This window comes from Bombina bombina, chromosome 5 (genome assembly GCF_027579735.1).
Source record: "Bombina bombina isolate aBomBom1 chromosome 5, aBomBom1.pri, whole genome shotgun sequence".
NCBI classification, from domain to species: domain Eukaryota; kingdom Metazoa; phylum Chordata; class Amphibia; order Anura; family Bombinatoridae; genus Bombina; species Bombina bombina.
This window is the reverse complement of record NC_069503.1, coordinates 688,413,655-688,429,186: the sequence shown is the minus strand read 5'-3', so window position 1 is coordinate 688,429,186 and position 15,532 is coordinate 688,413,655. Positions and strand designations below refer to the sequence as shown.

At 32.8% G+C, this 15,532-nt stretch overlaps 1 protein-coding gene across 1 annotated transcript in view; it reads left to right on the top strand.

The window, feature by feature from the left end:
• Positions 1 to 5,966, top strand: part of IRF4 (interferon regulatory factor 4) — a 30,812-nt gene extending 24,846 nt beyond the window's left edge. The window contains exons 4-8 of the mRNA XM_053713092.1: positions 1,079 to 1,220; positions 1,957 to 2,064; positions 2,421 to 2,774; positions 4,885 to 4,997; positions 5,806 to 5,966. Coding sequence (XP_053569067.1) covers positions 1,079 to 1,220; positions 1,957 to 2,064; positions 2,421 to 2,774; positions 4,885 to 4,997; positions 5,806 to 5,946 — 858 coding nt within the window. The 3' untranslated portion in view covers positions 5,947 to 5,966. The remainder of the gene's footprint in view (positions 1 to 1,078; positions 1,221 to 1,956; positions 2,065 to 2,420; positions 2,775 to 4,884; positions 4,998 to 5,805) is intronic.
• Positions 5,967 to 15,532: the final 9,566 nt, after the last annotated feature.

The following is a 15,532-nucleotide window of genomic DNA, read 5'->3' as shown; positions in this document are numbered from 1 at the left end:
TGCAAGCTTGCGTTCGCATTGCAAGGAAGCATTGTGCTCATGAGAGAGTGCTTTCATAGGCTCCTATGGGAGCCACGATCTGATTCTTTTAGATACGGCATCAGAACCTTACGCAGTGAAGGGGGTAAGTAGCGCAGCATTTTTAAATATATATGTATATGATTATATACATATATGTTTATGTGTTAATACATGTTATATATATTTACGTTGCAGTCTATGAGAACACACAATTCCCATAGACCGCAATGTAAAGGCACTTTCAACTTTAAAGGGACACTGAACCCAAATTTTGTATTTTGTGATTCAGATAGAGTATGCAATTTTAAGCAACTTTCTAATTTACTCCTATTATCAAATTTTCTTCGTTCTCTTGCTATCTTTATTTGAAAAAGAAGGCATCTAAACTTTTTTCTGGTTCAGTACTCTGGACAGCAATTTTTTATTGGTGGATTCATTTATCCACTAATCAGCATGAACAACCCAGGTTGTTCACCAAAAATGGGCCGGCATCTAAACTTACATTCTTGCATTTCAAATAAAGATACCAAGAGAATGAAGAAAATTTGATAATAGGAATAAATTAGAAAGTTGCTTAAAATGTCATGCTCTATCTGAATCACAAAAGAAAAAAATTGGGTTCAGTGTCCATTTAAAGCCCCAAAACTGCCTAGTGCGGTTATTTTTTATTAAAAAAAAATGCTAAAAAAATGTAAATAAAAAACTACAATGCCCTCTATTTTGAGGGCATTTGGGGCACTTTTAGAAAATTAACCAGAGATCTAATCTCTGGTTAATTTTCGGAGCTTGCGGTAGCAATAACCAGACATTCTTAAATTATTGAGAAATAGGCGCTATTTAACAGGTTTGATTAGACTGAAACAGTTCGCATTGAACGGTCGACTACAGGAGACAAAATAATTAGCACATTTTCTTTTTTTTTATATTTTGTTTAATAATATTTATTTATACTGACCTTGAATATTATATTTTTGTTGTGTATTTACTTTATGTTGTATTAAAGAGTATATTTCAACCTTGAATAGATAAAGATAACTTATGTCTTACTCCTTTAAAGGTGCCAAACTTTATGATTCCTCATGAACGTAGCTGGAGAGATTTTGCACCAGAACAACCACATCCTGAGCTTCCTTACCAGTGTGCAAGTGTCCCTTTTGCACCACGCAGTCACCTTTGGCAAAACACATCCTGTGACAATAGTAAGTAGATGTCACTTTATTTAATTTCACCCTTTCAATTTGTTTGAAATCTTTTCTTATCTAAAAAAAAGTCTGTTTATACTTTAATACTACAATGTATGAATGGATATTTCTGTGGTTCATAAAATCATTCATCGTCAGTTATTAAAATACTCAAGATTTCAAAGAAAATGCTGGTGACTGAATTACAAGTGCTTGCCCACTTCCTGGAACCTTTAGCTTCTTGGTTTCTCATCTTAAAAAAATAATCTTTTTTTTTTAACAACAAAAAAAAAAAAAAGGTTGGCAGTTTATAGATACTTTACCTTGTTGTATGTATTTACCTTGCTGTATGTATAATTTCACTTTCCTTATTTTTTTTTATCCCCACTCATACTCACACTATCTTTGGTTTACCCTGCTAATGCTGTTAAATTATGAATTTCAGAGGCCATGAATGAGCTAATCTCACTTTCTATTTTTCAAATATCAGTTTCTAGTTCAGCTCTATTCAGTTTCAATTTGTAATGTAATTTATAACTATTACGAAGAAACTAGATTATATTGCTTGTGATAGTGGTTTACTAAAGGATGCATGTATGATTTGGTTTGTTTGTTTTGTACATTTGGTAACAATAAGAAACGCAGGAATATTTGTACTTTTTCCCCTCTTGTCAATAAAGATTGAAACAATATCTTCATTTTTTTGTATTTCATTTTTTTTTTTAAATGTACATAATTTCTTCACTGACATCAGGTTACCAGGTTACTGGATCGTTTTACACATGTGCACCATCCGAGTCACAAAATCCTGGACTTCCTTTTGAGCCAAGCATACGGTCTGGTGAGGCCATTGCTTTGTCAGGTAAGCTGTACACATAGAAATGTTACATTTTCATTAACGTATTAAATTAATCAAATCAATATTTATGAAACAAAAATAATTCAAAATTAAAAAAAAGCAAATATATAAATAAATACGTGCAAACAAATTTGACAGAATGCGTCAAATGTGAAAAATGATTTAGAATAGGAGATAAAATATAATTCCAGTTGTAATGAAATAGAAAATTTTAAGAAATAATTTACACCACCGAGTGTAATGGTACCGTGTAGGTAATACTTTTTGGGCATATTTTGTGAACCTATTATTTTAATTACAATTGGGTAAAATTGCAGTGCCAGTAATAATATAGTCACGGTGTATCTTCTGTCTTGTAGATTGTCGACTACACATTTCCTTATATTACCGAGATACTCTTGTTGGTGAGAGAACAACATCTAACCCCGAAGGATGCAGAATTGCACATGGACAATGCTATGATATCAGTCGTTTAGATCAAGTACTTTTTCCTTACCCGGAGGACAGCAGTCTTAAAAAAAATATAGAAAAACTACTGAGTCACTTGGAAAGAGGTGTTATTCTTTGGATGGCTCATGATGGAATATATGCTAAACGATTGTGTCAGAGCAGAATATACTGGGAAGGTCCTTTATCCATATACAGTGATCGACCAAATAAGCTGGAACGAGACATACCGTGTAAATTATTTGATACTCAGCAGTTTTTGACAGGTAAATTCAGTACTATTGTTTAAAAGTACATTGTACAGTAGATTTTTCTTGTTTTGTAGATGATTCATTTATATAGCCCATCTGGGGGTTTTGTAACAATGTATAGTTCTACTTATTTTTAAATTACATTGTGCTGATTTTCAGACTTTTAACCAAGGCCCAAAATTTTAGATGCATACTGATGTCTACAGATTCCAGCATTCCCCTGTTTGTTTATTGGGTCTTTTCATATGCAGGGCAGGGTGACGGTGGGGACTGTCTGCTATTCCTGCTTTCTCAGTCCATTTTAGTGGGTTTCCATTTTAGTGGGTTTCCCAGCCTTACCTCGTCAGCAGTGCTAAATTTGGAGCTTCTAAGTAAGTTTTTAAAAGGTTTTATACTGGATTTTTATATCAGTATCTGCATATTCTTCTTTATAGTAGTGTCTATTACATGCAGTTATGTGAAAATTTATGTATACTGTCGCTTTAAGGTTGCTACAAAAATATCCATTTATAGCAGTATTTATGCCTTTTGCCTCCATTCTTTATTAGTTGTTGCCACTGAATATTGAAACTGAATTATTATAATATATGAATTTCTAAAAATACAATTCTGATGCAACATGGGCATGGAAAAAAATGCAGTTTTTAATGTCAAAGTCAATGTGCTAATTAAACCATTTTCACGCTTCTGGAGGCCTGTTCCACAAAATCTTATATTATAAAACTGCTACATGACTACAGTATGGTCATCAGAATGTGGTTTTAATTAAGTGTTTGGACATTTAAAAAATGTTAAATAAAAATTGTAGATTGCATAAATCATACATTAATTTATTTGGTTCAGACACATTGGGCAGTGATTAATATTGAATAAAATTCAAGAATATCCTGGCACCTGTGTAAATTTCAATGGCGTGCAAGCTACAGAAGTCCACATCCAAAACACTCCAACAAAAGTCAATTTTCAAAAAATGTAGCAGCACCGCTCTATAGTTATCCAAAATGTATTATTAATATTGAACCAGTTACCATGTTTTACTTTTTTCCTTGATAATATTATCTGAGAATGTTAGTAAAAAAACAAATCCCCTTGAAAACATGTGAATGCCTCTTTCTTTTAATATTTTTCATGTTAAATAATATTTCTTATCATGTAATATGTACAAGACAGGTGGTTTAAAGGGACATTAAAGTTAAAATTATTTTTTCTTGATTCAGATAAAACATGAAATTTAAAGAGACTTTCTAGTTTACTTGAGTTATCAAATTGTGCACAATCTTTTTATATGCACTCTTTCTGAGGCACCAGCCTCTACGGAGCATTGCAGCATTTCACAGTGAAAACATTTATAAGTCTGTGATTGGCTGATGGCTGTCACATGATACAGGGGGACAACAAATTAAAATGAATTTTGAAATTTGTCAGAAAAAATCTACTGCTATTGCTTTGTCTATTACTCACTTGCTAAATGTATAATTCTACTGTATTTAATGGAAATTTTAGGAAATATTAGTTATCTAATTTTAATTTACAAATAAAAAGAGAAAAAAAAATATTTTAAAAATACTGTGCAAAAAATATTATTTTTAGCTATTTTAGCATCAAATTTATATTGTTTCTCACATTCCCCTTGCATTGATTGTAACTCACACTTTAAGTCATGGAAATTCTGTATGATCGATGCTGATCCTAATGTCACTGGTATTTTCAGAGCATGTGTGGAAACTTGATTGACAACATGGTCTAGTTTTGGGGAGGGGGAAGCAGGAAAATAATTTTCTTTATTTCTGCAGAATATATGAAGTTTTTTGTTATTTAGCCTTTTATTTTTGTTCTTTAGGATTAAATGTAGCTCTCTTTAATACCCCATTATGCTTAAAATCAAATTAAAATATAGTCATTAAAAAGTTATTAATATTGAGCATTGGTCTTCTATTGTCTTCATAGTACTGAGCATATTCCTTGTTAATTACAGGAAGATACTCAGTATTGTGTTCTTTTTATTTTATGTTATTTAAAATTGCTCTGGGGCAGTTTGTTAACTCCATTGATATAGCTTTGATTTAATGTATTGTTTAGTGTTGGTTCAATGTATTTGTAAGACTAATGACATTTACTTTTTCAGAGCTTCAATCATTTGCTCACCATGGAAGACCAGTACCTAGATTTCAGATCATCCTATGTTTTGGTGAAGAATTTCCAGACCCACAGAGGCAGAGGAAGCTAATTACAGCTCATGTAGGTTTAGTTTATTCTTTTACATTTCTGCGTATATTATATTCATTCTTTAATATTTGATATTATTCATGTTTTTTGAATAACGACAAAAAATGAATTACAGACAAAAAAACAAAATTAAAATATAACTTACCAAAACTGTGATTGGTATCCCACAAAAGTATAAACATAACTAAATCCCAAATTTTGTGCACTCAATTATGATGAAAGAATATACGTGTTTATTCTGTTAAAAAAAGACTTTACTACACAACAAAAGGCTTTAAAATGTAGATATGTTTATACATTTTGTAGGTGCCAAATTTGAAATAGCTTTCTAAAAATAGGAAAATCCATTAGCAAGATTCTAGAAACTAAACATAAATGAACATATTGCTAAAGATAAAAAAAAGAAAATGGGTAACATTATTTTTGTTATAGCCGTTTGCTATACTTTTCCTTTGTTATTAGAAGATATCTTGTTTATAATGTAATGTATTTACCCCAATTTGTTTTAGGTTCTAGAAGATTAATTCAGTGTATGTAGAAGATGCTTTCTTTCTTACTGTTCAACTATTTCCAACCTGAACAATCCCCATATCGACCCTTCACTACATACAGCAGCACAGTATTTAAAAAAAAATGGCAACTGCATATTTAGAAATATGCATTTATTTAACACTATATATGTAGATTTTTTAACACATGTTGAATATATGAAACTATGTGCATGAATCCTGAATAAATTACTTAATGTTTAATTTCTTACATTGCTAATTAAATATACCTGGCTAACTATTTTCATTTTCATTTAACTTGTTTCATATAGATTGAGCCAGTATTTGCCAGACAACTAATTGGCTTTGCTGAACAAAATGGTGGACATTTCCTGCGAGGTTACGACTTGTCAGATCATATCAGCACCTCAGAAGAGTATCATAGAATTCGACACACCTCACTTCAGGATTGATACCATTTATTGTGGTATACCCTGCCTCATAAGTCATACACTGGAGTCTGAAATAAATAAGTGCAGCTGTCTTTTTCTGGAGTCTTTTAAAGAAGCACAGGAACTTATTAAGCTATGAACTTTTATGTATTGATCCACTGAGACTATGCAGTGTATTGTGAGAAACACATACACTGATTTTTTTTATTTTTTTTGATAAACTGTTTTAATCAAGAGTCGGTCTAGATATCGAAATTACTTTTTTTTTTATCTCAGGGAAGCAAAATTACCTCAGAGTGGATGAAACCACTATAAAACAGTGTACTTTGAATCTACATCAAATAAGCCTTCTTAAAGTTCCATGAGTTAATTGCATTGACATATCAAGCTTGTATATTAATACATCTCAGGAATTCATTTCTGCTTGTGATGCACCAGGATGAGATTTTTTTTTTAAATGTGTAATAATAGTTATATATATTGGGTGCACATCCCAAAACCTGGAAGGCACTTTCGGAGTAAACTGGTTTTACATTCCTTGGGACAGGCAGCTATCGCCACAAGAGATTGTGTGTAAAATAGATTTTAAAGATAAACTTTTGGTGGTCACTTTGAATAGTATGAAAAAAAAGAATGTAGCTTTCTGTACATAAAATGTAATGCCACATGCTTGCTTAACGACTGTATATGGTTATATTCATTTTGAATAACATAGTTTGAATAGCTATATCAGCATTGAAGTATTCTAAAAAAAAATTGCAAATTGAAATGTACATTGCTATCTTCATTTTTTTGTATATTTTGCGCTTTTTTTATCTTCCTTGTTGCTATAAAAAACAAACCACACTCATATCTTAATCATGTTAAAACAACGTGCTATTGGTGGTTGTTCCATGTGTAAGTCAGTTCCATTACTTGGCGCTGGCTGTTCCTGATATACTAGGATGGTGTTCCATATATCAAACAAAGTAGAACTGATTTAGATTCACTTTATATGTGCTCACTTTTGCATAAACATGTGCAAACTTACTTTATACATCTCTTACTTTTTTAAGAACTAAGGAAACACTGTAAATCAAAAAGTAAATTTTAACCAGGGATTAATGTGAGAACGGTACTTCCTTATAAACATTTGAAAGCCCTTCAAAAATAGGAAAATTAATGGGACTGGGAGGAACAAAATTATGAAACAATCCTTCCAAAAGAGGGACTCTTGGGAGTTGTGTATCTTGTATTTCTTTTTGTTTTTAAACTGTGCTGCTTTTAGTATTAGATATTGCTGGAAGTCATATTTTTTATATGCCTTGAAAAACAAAGGAATTTGATCATCTCAAAACTTCAGCTAATACAATGCACTATATAATTTGTCATAAGGAATAAACAATGTGTTGTGTGAGCTTTTAAAATTAAATACAGGAGATCTTAGTATATGCATCTTAGAGATGCAAATAATTGGGATATAATATCCTATAATCCTCTTGGTTTACACATGCCAGAGATATTATTTCTGTTACTGCATTCATCCATCAAAACATAATCTTTCTCTGATTTTGTTATAATTATATTAGTCACAGAAGTGTTATATTTGCTAGGAAACTGCATGTTTTAATGTATTTTATTAACCCTGAGAAGAAAGTAATTTCTAGCTATATAATCACATCAATCAATTAAACCTGTCATGTTATAGAGACTGACAATTGTTATACATATATGGGTTTGAGTGATATTGAGTTTGAGACTAAATGGTTCTGCATCAAAAGAGATTGGGAAAAAAAAAACTTGCCGTTGGATATATTTGAAAACTATTTGTAAATAACTGTGTTAATAACACTTTGATAACTGACATAATTTTGTATGGTTTATTTCAAACTGTATTTTTTATCCTTTATTCATTGTTTTGTGTTGTTTAATGTCTTTAATTCCTCATACATGTGAGATAGATACATCATATAAAGGAGCTTAAATTCCAAATGTAATTCCCCATAACAATTTGAATTATGCATATTGAGAAAAAGTTTGTAATGCACTTTCAATGTTGTTTGCCTGTTTTTCTTGTATTTCTGAGAAGCGTAGTTTGTCCACCCCAACAGAGGCTGGATTGCATTTTTGTCATTTAGAGCCCTTAAGTCATTAATATGTGCCCCTAACTACTCACAGCAATTAAGGTAAATATCATTCATGAGACAAGATGATCCCCTTGGCCTGCAAAATAATGTACATTTAGTAGTATATCTTCTGGGATAAAGTGATTAAAGGAGTTAAACACATAGCTAAATTCTAGCTCAGAAGTCACAACACATTGCAGCTTGTGAGCCGGTCTGCACATGAATGCCGCTGCTCACTGAATCATGAGCCTCTCTGTCTCAACAAAAATTTAATTCATATAAAAGTTTGATACAACAGGACATAGGAGATACCTGCTTTTTTACATTTAAGTGTGACTTAAAATACTGGCATAAATCTTATTTGTTTGCTGTATAATTTTGCTGAGTTTCTTTATATATATATATATATATATATATATATATATATATATATATATATATATATATATATATATATATATATATATATATATAACACATAAAAATGTATTTCACCACTTGCAACCAAGAGAATAACGTTACTCAAATCCACTCATGTGCACAAACAAGTATGTTACCTGAGCAACAATTCTGTTAACCATCATAGACACAGGTTAAATATGTTAACAACCAAACACTGTTTGTAAAAGATTTCCAGTTCTCATTAGCTTGTCTTTCAGCTATATATAAAATGAGCTGTAAATCTCATTTGTAAATTTAGGAAATTTCATTATAAACTGAACTGTAACATTAATATTAATATTAAAATGTTAACTGCCTTGAGCACTATTTTAACCTATGAAGACCAGCTGAGTAGCAAGCTGTTCTATCCCATGTGCTGTTTGGATACTTTTTTCATTTTCTGGGGTTTATAATAACATATAGTGGATATTTGTTACAAACCTGATTAACTATGCAAAGTTTGTTAAATATAGATACGTTTGTGTTTAAGGTGCAAGCCGATATTACAGTTCAATTGCATTAATAATACAATGCAGACCAAAATGTTAATTGGCTTCATGCACCTAGATGAAGATATTAATGACTTTTGTTGATTAATTGCAATTGCACTGTATAAATGTCCAGGGCATCAAGTGTAAATGATAACCATTCTTTTATGCAAATGTGTTCAAGTTAAGTTGTTTTACCTACAATTGTATTATCTATAATGTATGAAATTGAAGATAAATAAACATTATAATTTTCATATCAGATAATAGAAATATCTTCATTCATTGTCATTTACTGCAAATATAATAACAAAATAAATATGTTCAAATTTTCATTAGCACATGTAAAGTAAATATGCATTCATTTTAGAAATTATCGGCTAGATTACGAGTTGTGCGTTAGGCTTAAAAAGCAGCGTTGGCCGGTCCCAACGCTGCTTTTTAACGCCCGCTGGTATTACAAGTCTTGAAGGTACAGGTGTCTTCTAACTTTTTTGGCCAGACTTGGAAATACCGCAAATCCACTTACGTAAATTGCGTATCCTATTTTTTCAATGGGACTTGCATAGCGCCGGTATTACGAGTCTGCCAAAAAGTGAGCGGTACACCCTCTCCTGTCAAGACTGGTACCGCATTTTAAAGTCAGTAGTTAAGAGTTTTACACTACAACGCTGTAGCATAAAACTCTTAACTAAAGTGCTAAAAAGTACACTAACACCCTTAAACTACCTATTAACCCCTAAACCGAGGCCCCCCCACATCGCAAACACTAAAATAAAAATTTTAACCCCTAATCTGCCGAACCGGACATCGCCGCCACTATAATAAATATATTAACCCCTAAACCGCCGCACTCCCGCATCGCAAACATTAGTTAAATATTATTAACCCCTAATCTGCCGTCCCTAACATCAACGCCACCTACCTACATTTATTAACCCCTAATCTGCCGTCCCCAACGTCGCCTCCACTATACTAAAGTTATTAACCCCTAAACCTAAGTCTAACCCTAACCCTAACACCCCTTAACTTAAATATAATTAAAAGAAATATAAATAAAAGAAATATAATTAACTAAATTATTCCTATTTAAAACTAAATACTTACCTGTAAAATAAACCCTAAGATAGCTACAATATAACTAATATTTACATTGTATCTATCTTAGGGTTTATTTTTATTTTACAGGCAAGTTTGTATTTATTTTAACTAGGTACAATAGTTATTAAATACAGGTGGCCCTTGTTTTACAACGGTTCAATTTACACCGTTTCAGAATAACAACCTTTTTTTCCAGTCATGTGACTGCTATTGAAAAGCAGTGCATTTATTAAAATAGCCAGTAGGTGGAGCTGTCCGCTTGTTTTGCAGCAAAGCCAAGCAAGCTGAAATTAATAAGTTTAACCAGACATGAGCTATCGAGCAGATTTCAAAGGAACAAGATCTTCCTGTCTATAAATCAGTCTAGATTGGAATGCATAGAAAAACTGTTTGCAGAAAAATGCAAGTGAAGTCTGTGTTGTGTGATTATTTTATTAGGTTTATAATGCTGTTTAGCATTTAAAGTCTTCATTTCAAAGCTTTAAAAGTAATGTATTAGATGTTACTTATGACAATTTTGAGAGGGGCCTGGAACCTATCTCCCTCACTTCCCATTGACTTACATTATAAACTGGGTTTCAATTTACAACGGTTTCGATTTACAACCATTCCTTCTGGAACCTAACTCCGGCGTAAATTGAGGGCTACCTGTAGTTATTTACTATTTAATAACTACCTAGTTAAAATAAATAAAAAAAGTACCTGTAAAATAAAACATAACCTAAGTTGCAATTACATCTAACACTACACTACAATTAAATTATTTCCCTAAATTAAATAAAATTAAATACAATTAAATTAAATTATCTAAAGTACAAAAAACAAACAAACACTAAATTACAGAAAATAATAAACAAATTACAAGATTTTTAAACTAATTACACCTAATCTAATCCCCCTAACAAAATAAAAAAGCCCCCCCAAATAAAAAAAGCCCTACCCTACACTAAATTACAAATAGCCCTTAAAAGGGCCTTTTGTGGGGCATTGTCCCAAAGTAATCAGCTCTTTTACCTGTAAAAAAAAGTACAAATCCCCCCCAACATTAAAACCTAAATGTAGGTAGGTGGCGTTGATGTTAGGGACGGCAGATTAGGGGTAAATAATATTTAACTAATGTTTGCAAGGCGGGAGTGCGGCGGTTTAGGGGTTTATATGTTTATTATAGTGGCGGCGACGTTGGGGCAGCAGATTAGGGGTTCATAAGTATAATGTAGGTGGCGGCGGTGTCTGGAGCGGCAGATTAGGGGTTAATAATATAATGTAGGTTGCGGCGATGTCGGGGGAGGCAGATTAGGGGTTAATAAGTGTAAGATTAGGGGTGTTTAGACTCGGGGTTCATGTTAGGGTGTTAGGTGTAGACATAAAATGTATTTCCCCATAGGAATCAATGGGGCTGCGTTAAGGAGCTTTACGCTGCTTTTTGGCAGGTGTTAGACTTTTTTTCAGCCGTCTCTTTCATTGATTCCCATGGGGAAATTGTGCATGAGCACGTTACACCAGCTCACCGCTAACGTAAGCAGTGCTGGTATTGGAGTGAGGTAAGGAGCAAAATTTTACTCAACGCTCACTTCTTGTCTGGGTTGTAAAAACCCGTAATACCAGCGCTGTCTGTAAGTGAGCGATGAGCATAAACTGCTCATTAGCACCGCACAGCCTCTAACGCAAAACTCGTAATCTAGGTGTATATTATTAGAAAGAGATTGTATCCAAAATGTCCATTATGGAAGTGAACAGCACTGTAACAATTAATTTAAGATACATTTTTTTCAGTACAATGTTTCTTTACCTAATGTGGGCCAGATTACGAGTGGAGCACAATTTAATGCTCCCGCTTGAGTGTTAATTGTGCTAGAAGTAAGATTTATGCGCCTGTCGGGTTGCGCTCATATTATGAATTGAAAGTAAACTGTTTTCGCTTTTTCGGTAACCCAATGAGCCCAAAAATCCGAAGTTAGAATATCATGTGTGCGTTCACTTATTTCCCTATAGAAGTCAATGGAGAAACATCCCACACTTGTGCAAACAAAATCGCATATTCTCATTTGCGCTAACTCAACATGAATATACGAATACTTCACATTTCAATGTTCTGCACATACAAGAATATGTTCTATTTAATCATAAATAAATATTTCTACATATATCTGATGTTTTTTTGGTACAATATATAAAAAAAAGAAGAAGAAGAAGGCACCAGCATAGTGCACAATCAGTAGCTCAAATTCATATCAGCGCAAATAATCCTGTACTTACAAGATTCAAAACTTCCACAGTGATAAGTATAAAGATGATAAAAGTCATGGAAAAAAGTCTAAAATATCTAAAGACTTTATTGGTTAAAACACAATGTTTCACGGTCTTAACTGACCATTTCCTCAGGTGTACATAACATAATAAAAATTCCCACAACTTTTAAACCCTGTTCAGCATCCTTTAAAACACAATGCGCTTGCGCGAAGGTCTCCCGTGTAAAATGTCAGTTAACTCTGACGTTATCCTAAATCCCAATAGGTAGAGTTACTCTCCAATTAGAATCGAGCAATAGTGCCCAACCCTAATTCGATCGGTACTGTAAGCTTATAAATGTTCAAGTTTCCATTCGCATTATAGAAGCCCAGAAGAAGTAAAATTATTATTACTTGTGCTTGCCGTCTAGGAAACCTTAGTGTAAGGCATCCGAAAACCTAATACATCAATCGACAATCATTGTACAACTGCCCCCCAATGATGTGAAACATACTATAATGAGATAGATTGTGGTACAAAAGGCAATCAAAAACATTAACATCAGATCATATAGACATATTTCCAATACATTATTACAACAATAATAGTGGAAAACATCTAACACGTACCCTCAAGTAAAATATGAATTTAGCACCCACCCTATGGTCATGAATCCCTGATGAGTGTGTAACAGAGGATCTGATACAATATAGTGGATGATAACATAATGTTGTTGTAGACCACTATTCATATAGATGTCATGTTATAAATTATACTAAAATTGATATAATATTACAATATTCTCATATAAATCAATTAGAATACAATTCTAACTCCATTCCTGATCACTGGAGATCAAGACAACCGGGATGTCTGTCACAGTATAACTCTAAAAATTAGTCTTAACTGTGTATGATAGCAAAGGATATCCACAACTAGGAGGAGTATGCATATACTAACAAAAACTATGTATCTGTAACAGTCAAAATTATATTAATACCATCTGAAATCAGCTTCCCATTGTCAGAACATACGTCTAATGGTATATTGGATCATGACATCATAGATACACAACACTATTCCAAAGGGAAACCACCCCAGGCTAGGCTATACAGCACTAATCTAAGAGGAACACCAACCCAGATAAGGTATTGCTTATCTACAGTTACTAATCTAAACTATGCCTCTATACCATTGAGGTGGTTATTTCCTACCATCATCCAATTCCCATTAATAGCGTATAAGATCCTGGTATTATAGGTGCGCCAAATGCTATACATATACTATTATGCCTCCTCCTCATACAGCAGTGTGCATCTAAAACACCATGATCACAGACTTTTTAATGCGGCCAGCCATCTCTAGCTGTTAGCTGTTAAACGCTGCCATATCAATGTGTTCATTCAAGCCAAAAGGATTCAAAGTTTTTAACTTCCAAATCCAATATGTTTCCCTTTGTCTTAAATGTAGAAGCCTATTTCTACCCCACTTGGGAGTAATCAACGCTAAAGATAAAATCTTGAATATATTACTTTGTCCAGGATGATACTTTATCCCATGCCTAAGGACACTATGATTGATAATAGTTTGATTGAGATTTCTATTGTGTTCCCCCCATCTTTTTTTGAGGGGTCTCATAGTTCTTCCAATATATTGAATGCTACAATTGCATTCTAACAAGTACACAACAAAAGATGAATCATAGGTAAAGTGGGTCTTAATTTCAAATGAGATAAAGTCGGTCCTAATCCCAGTAGTAAATTTACAAAGACCACAATTGGGTCTATTACATTTATAAAAACCTGGTTTTCCCAATAAAAAACTATTTTTACAATTGCCCTTAATATGTGATGTATGTGACCTCATAACCACTTTACTCGGTGCAAGTCTATTTTTTAAAGTGGGTGCTCTTTTGAAGGTACAAATAGGGTATTGGCCTATGACTTCTTTTAATAGTGGATCTCCCTGTAGTATGAACCAATGTTTATGCAATATTTTCCTAATTTCTTGATGGTTATTATTAAATTGAGCAATGAATCTCAGATTATTGTTTTTACTTTTACTCTTTTTCTTCTTGTCATTCTCTCTAGAGGTATGATCAATAGGGATCAATTGGTTGTCAGAGCTCTGTATGTTTTGTGGACTATGTGGACAGTTCTCAAATGGGTTCTGTCTCTTAATACTGGTAAAAAAAATTGCTTCTAGCCTTATTCCAAGCTCTTATATAGCTCTCTTAAATCAGATCTCTAGGATACTGCTTCTCCTGAAATCTACTCATAAGTAACTTAGCTTGTTCATCAAGTGAATTCAAGTTGGTACAGTTTCTACGGATCCTACAAAACTGGTTATTGGGTATGTTGGTCTTCCATGGTTTAAAATGGTTGATATGGTAGTTAAGATAGCTATTGGTGTCCACTGATTTGAAAAAGTTTTAGTATTTATACAACCCTCCTTATCCCATTCTAATACAAGATCCAAAAACTTAATACTTCTTTCTTCGATCTTAGATGTAAACTTGATTCCCATATCAGTTGTATTAAGGGAATTCACAAACTCTAGGGCTGTCCCCTGAGTGCCCTCCCAAATAAACAGGAGATCATCAATGAAAAGGCCATAGAAGACCAGATTCGCCCCATGGGGAGGAATATATATATCTTTCCTCAAAAATCCCCATAAATAAGTTGGCAAACCTTAGGGCAAATCTGGTACCCATGGCCGTCACCATGATTTGAAGGACATCTTTTTCCTGAAAAAAATAATTATGCTTAAGTACAAATTATATAGAGAAACAACCTTTGTCTATCAGGCAAATAAATGCCTCTTTTGAGAAAAGTGTCAATGGTTTCTAAACCCAATTCATGCAAGATATTCGAATATAATGATGATACATCACATGTTAACCATAGGAGGTCTCAATTTAGTTTCTTAATAGCTGATATTTTAGAAATAAGATCAGCTATTAAGTATGCCACTATTGTTATAAGTGAGCATATAAGTGAGCATTAAGCAAGATACGATCTTGCATACAGGTTGAATTTTCTGTATATTACCAATCACATTGCAACACTGATATTTGCACAAAAACACATATATTATTATTGTAATCATCGTACACACTTTAGCATATTTTTGCACTTAGTACCGGGTTGATGCATCCAACATATTTGTTTGTTTGTATTGGTACAATATATGTCTATACATATATATATATATATATATATATATATATATACTAGTCCTAAA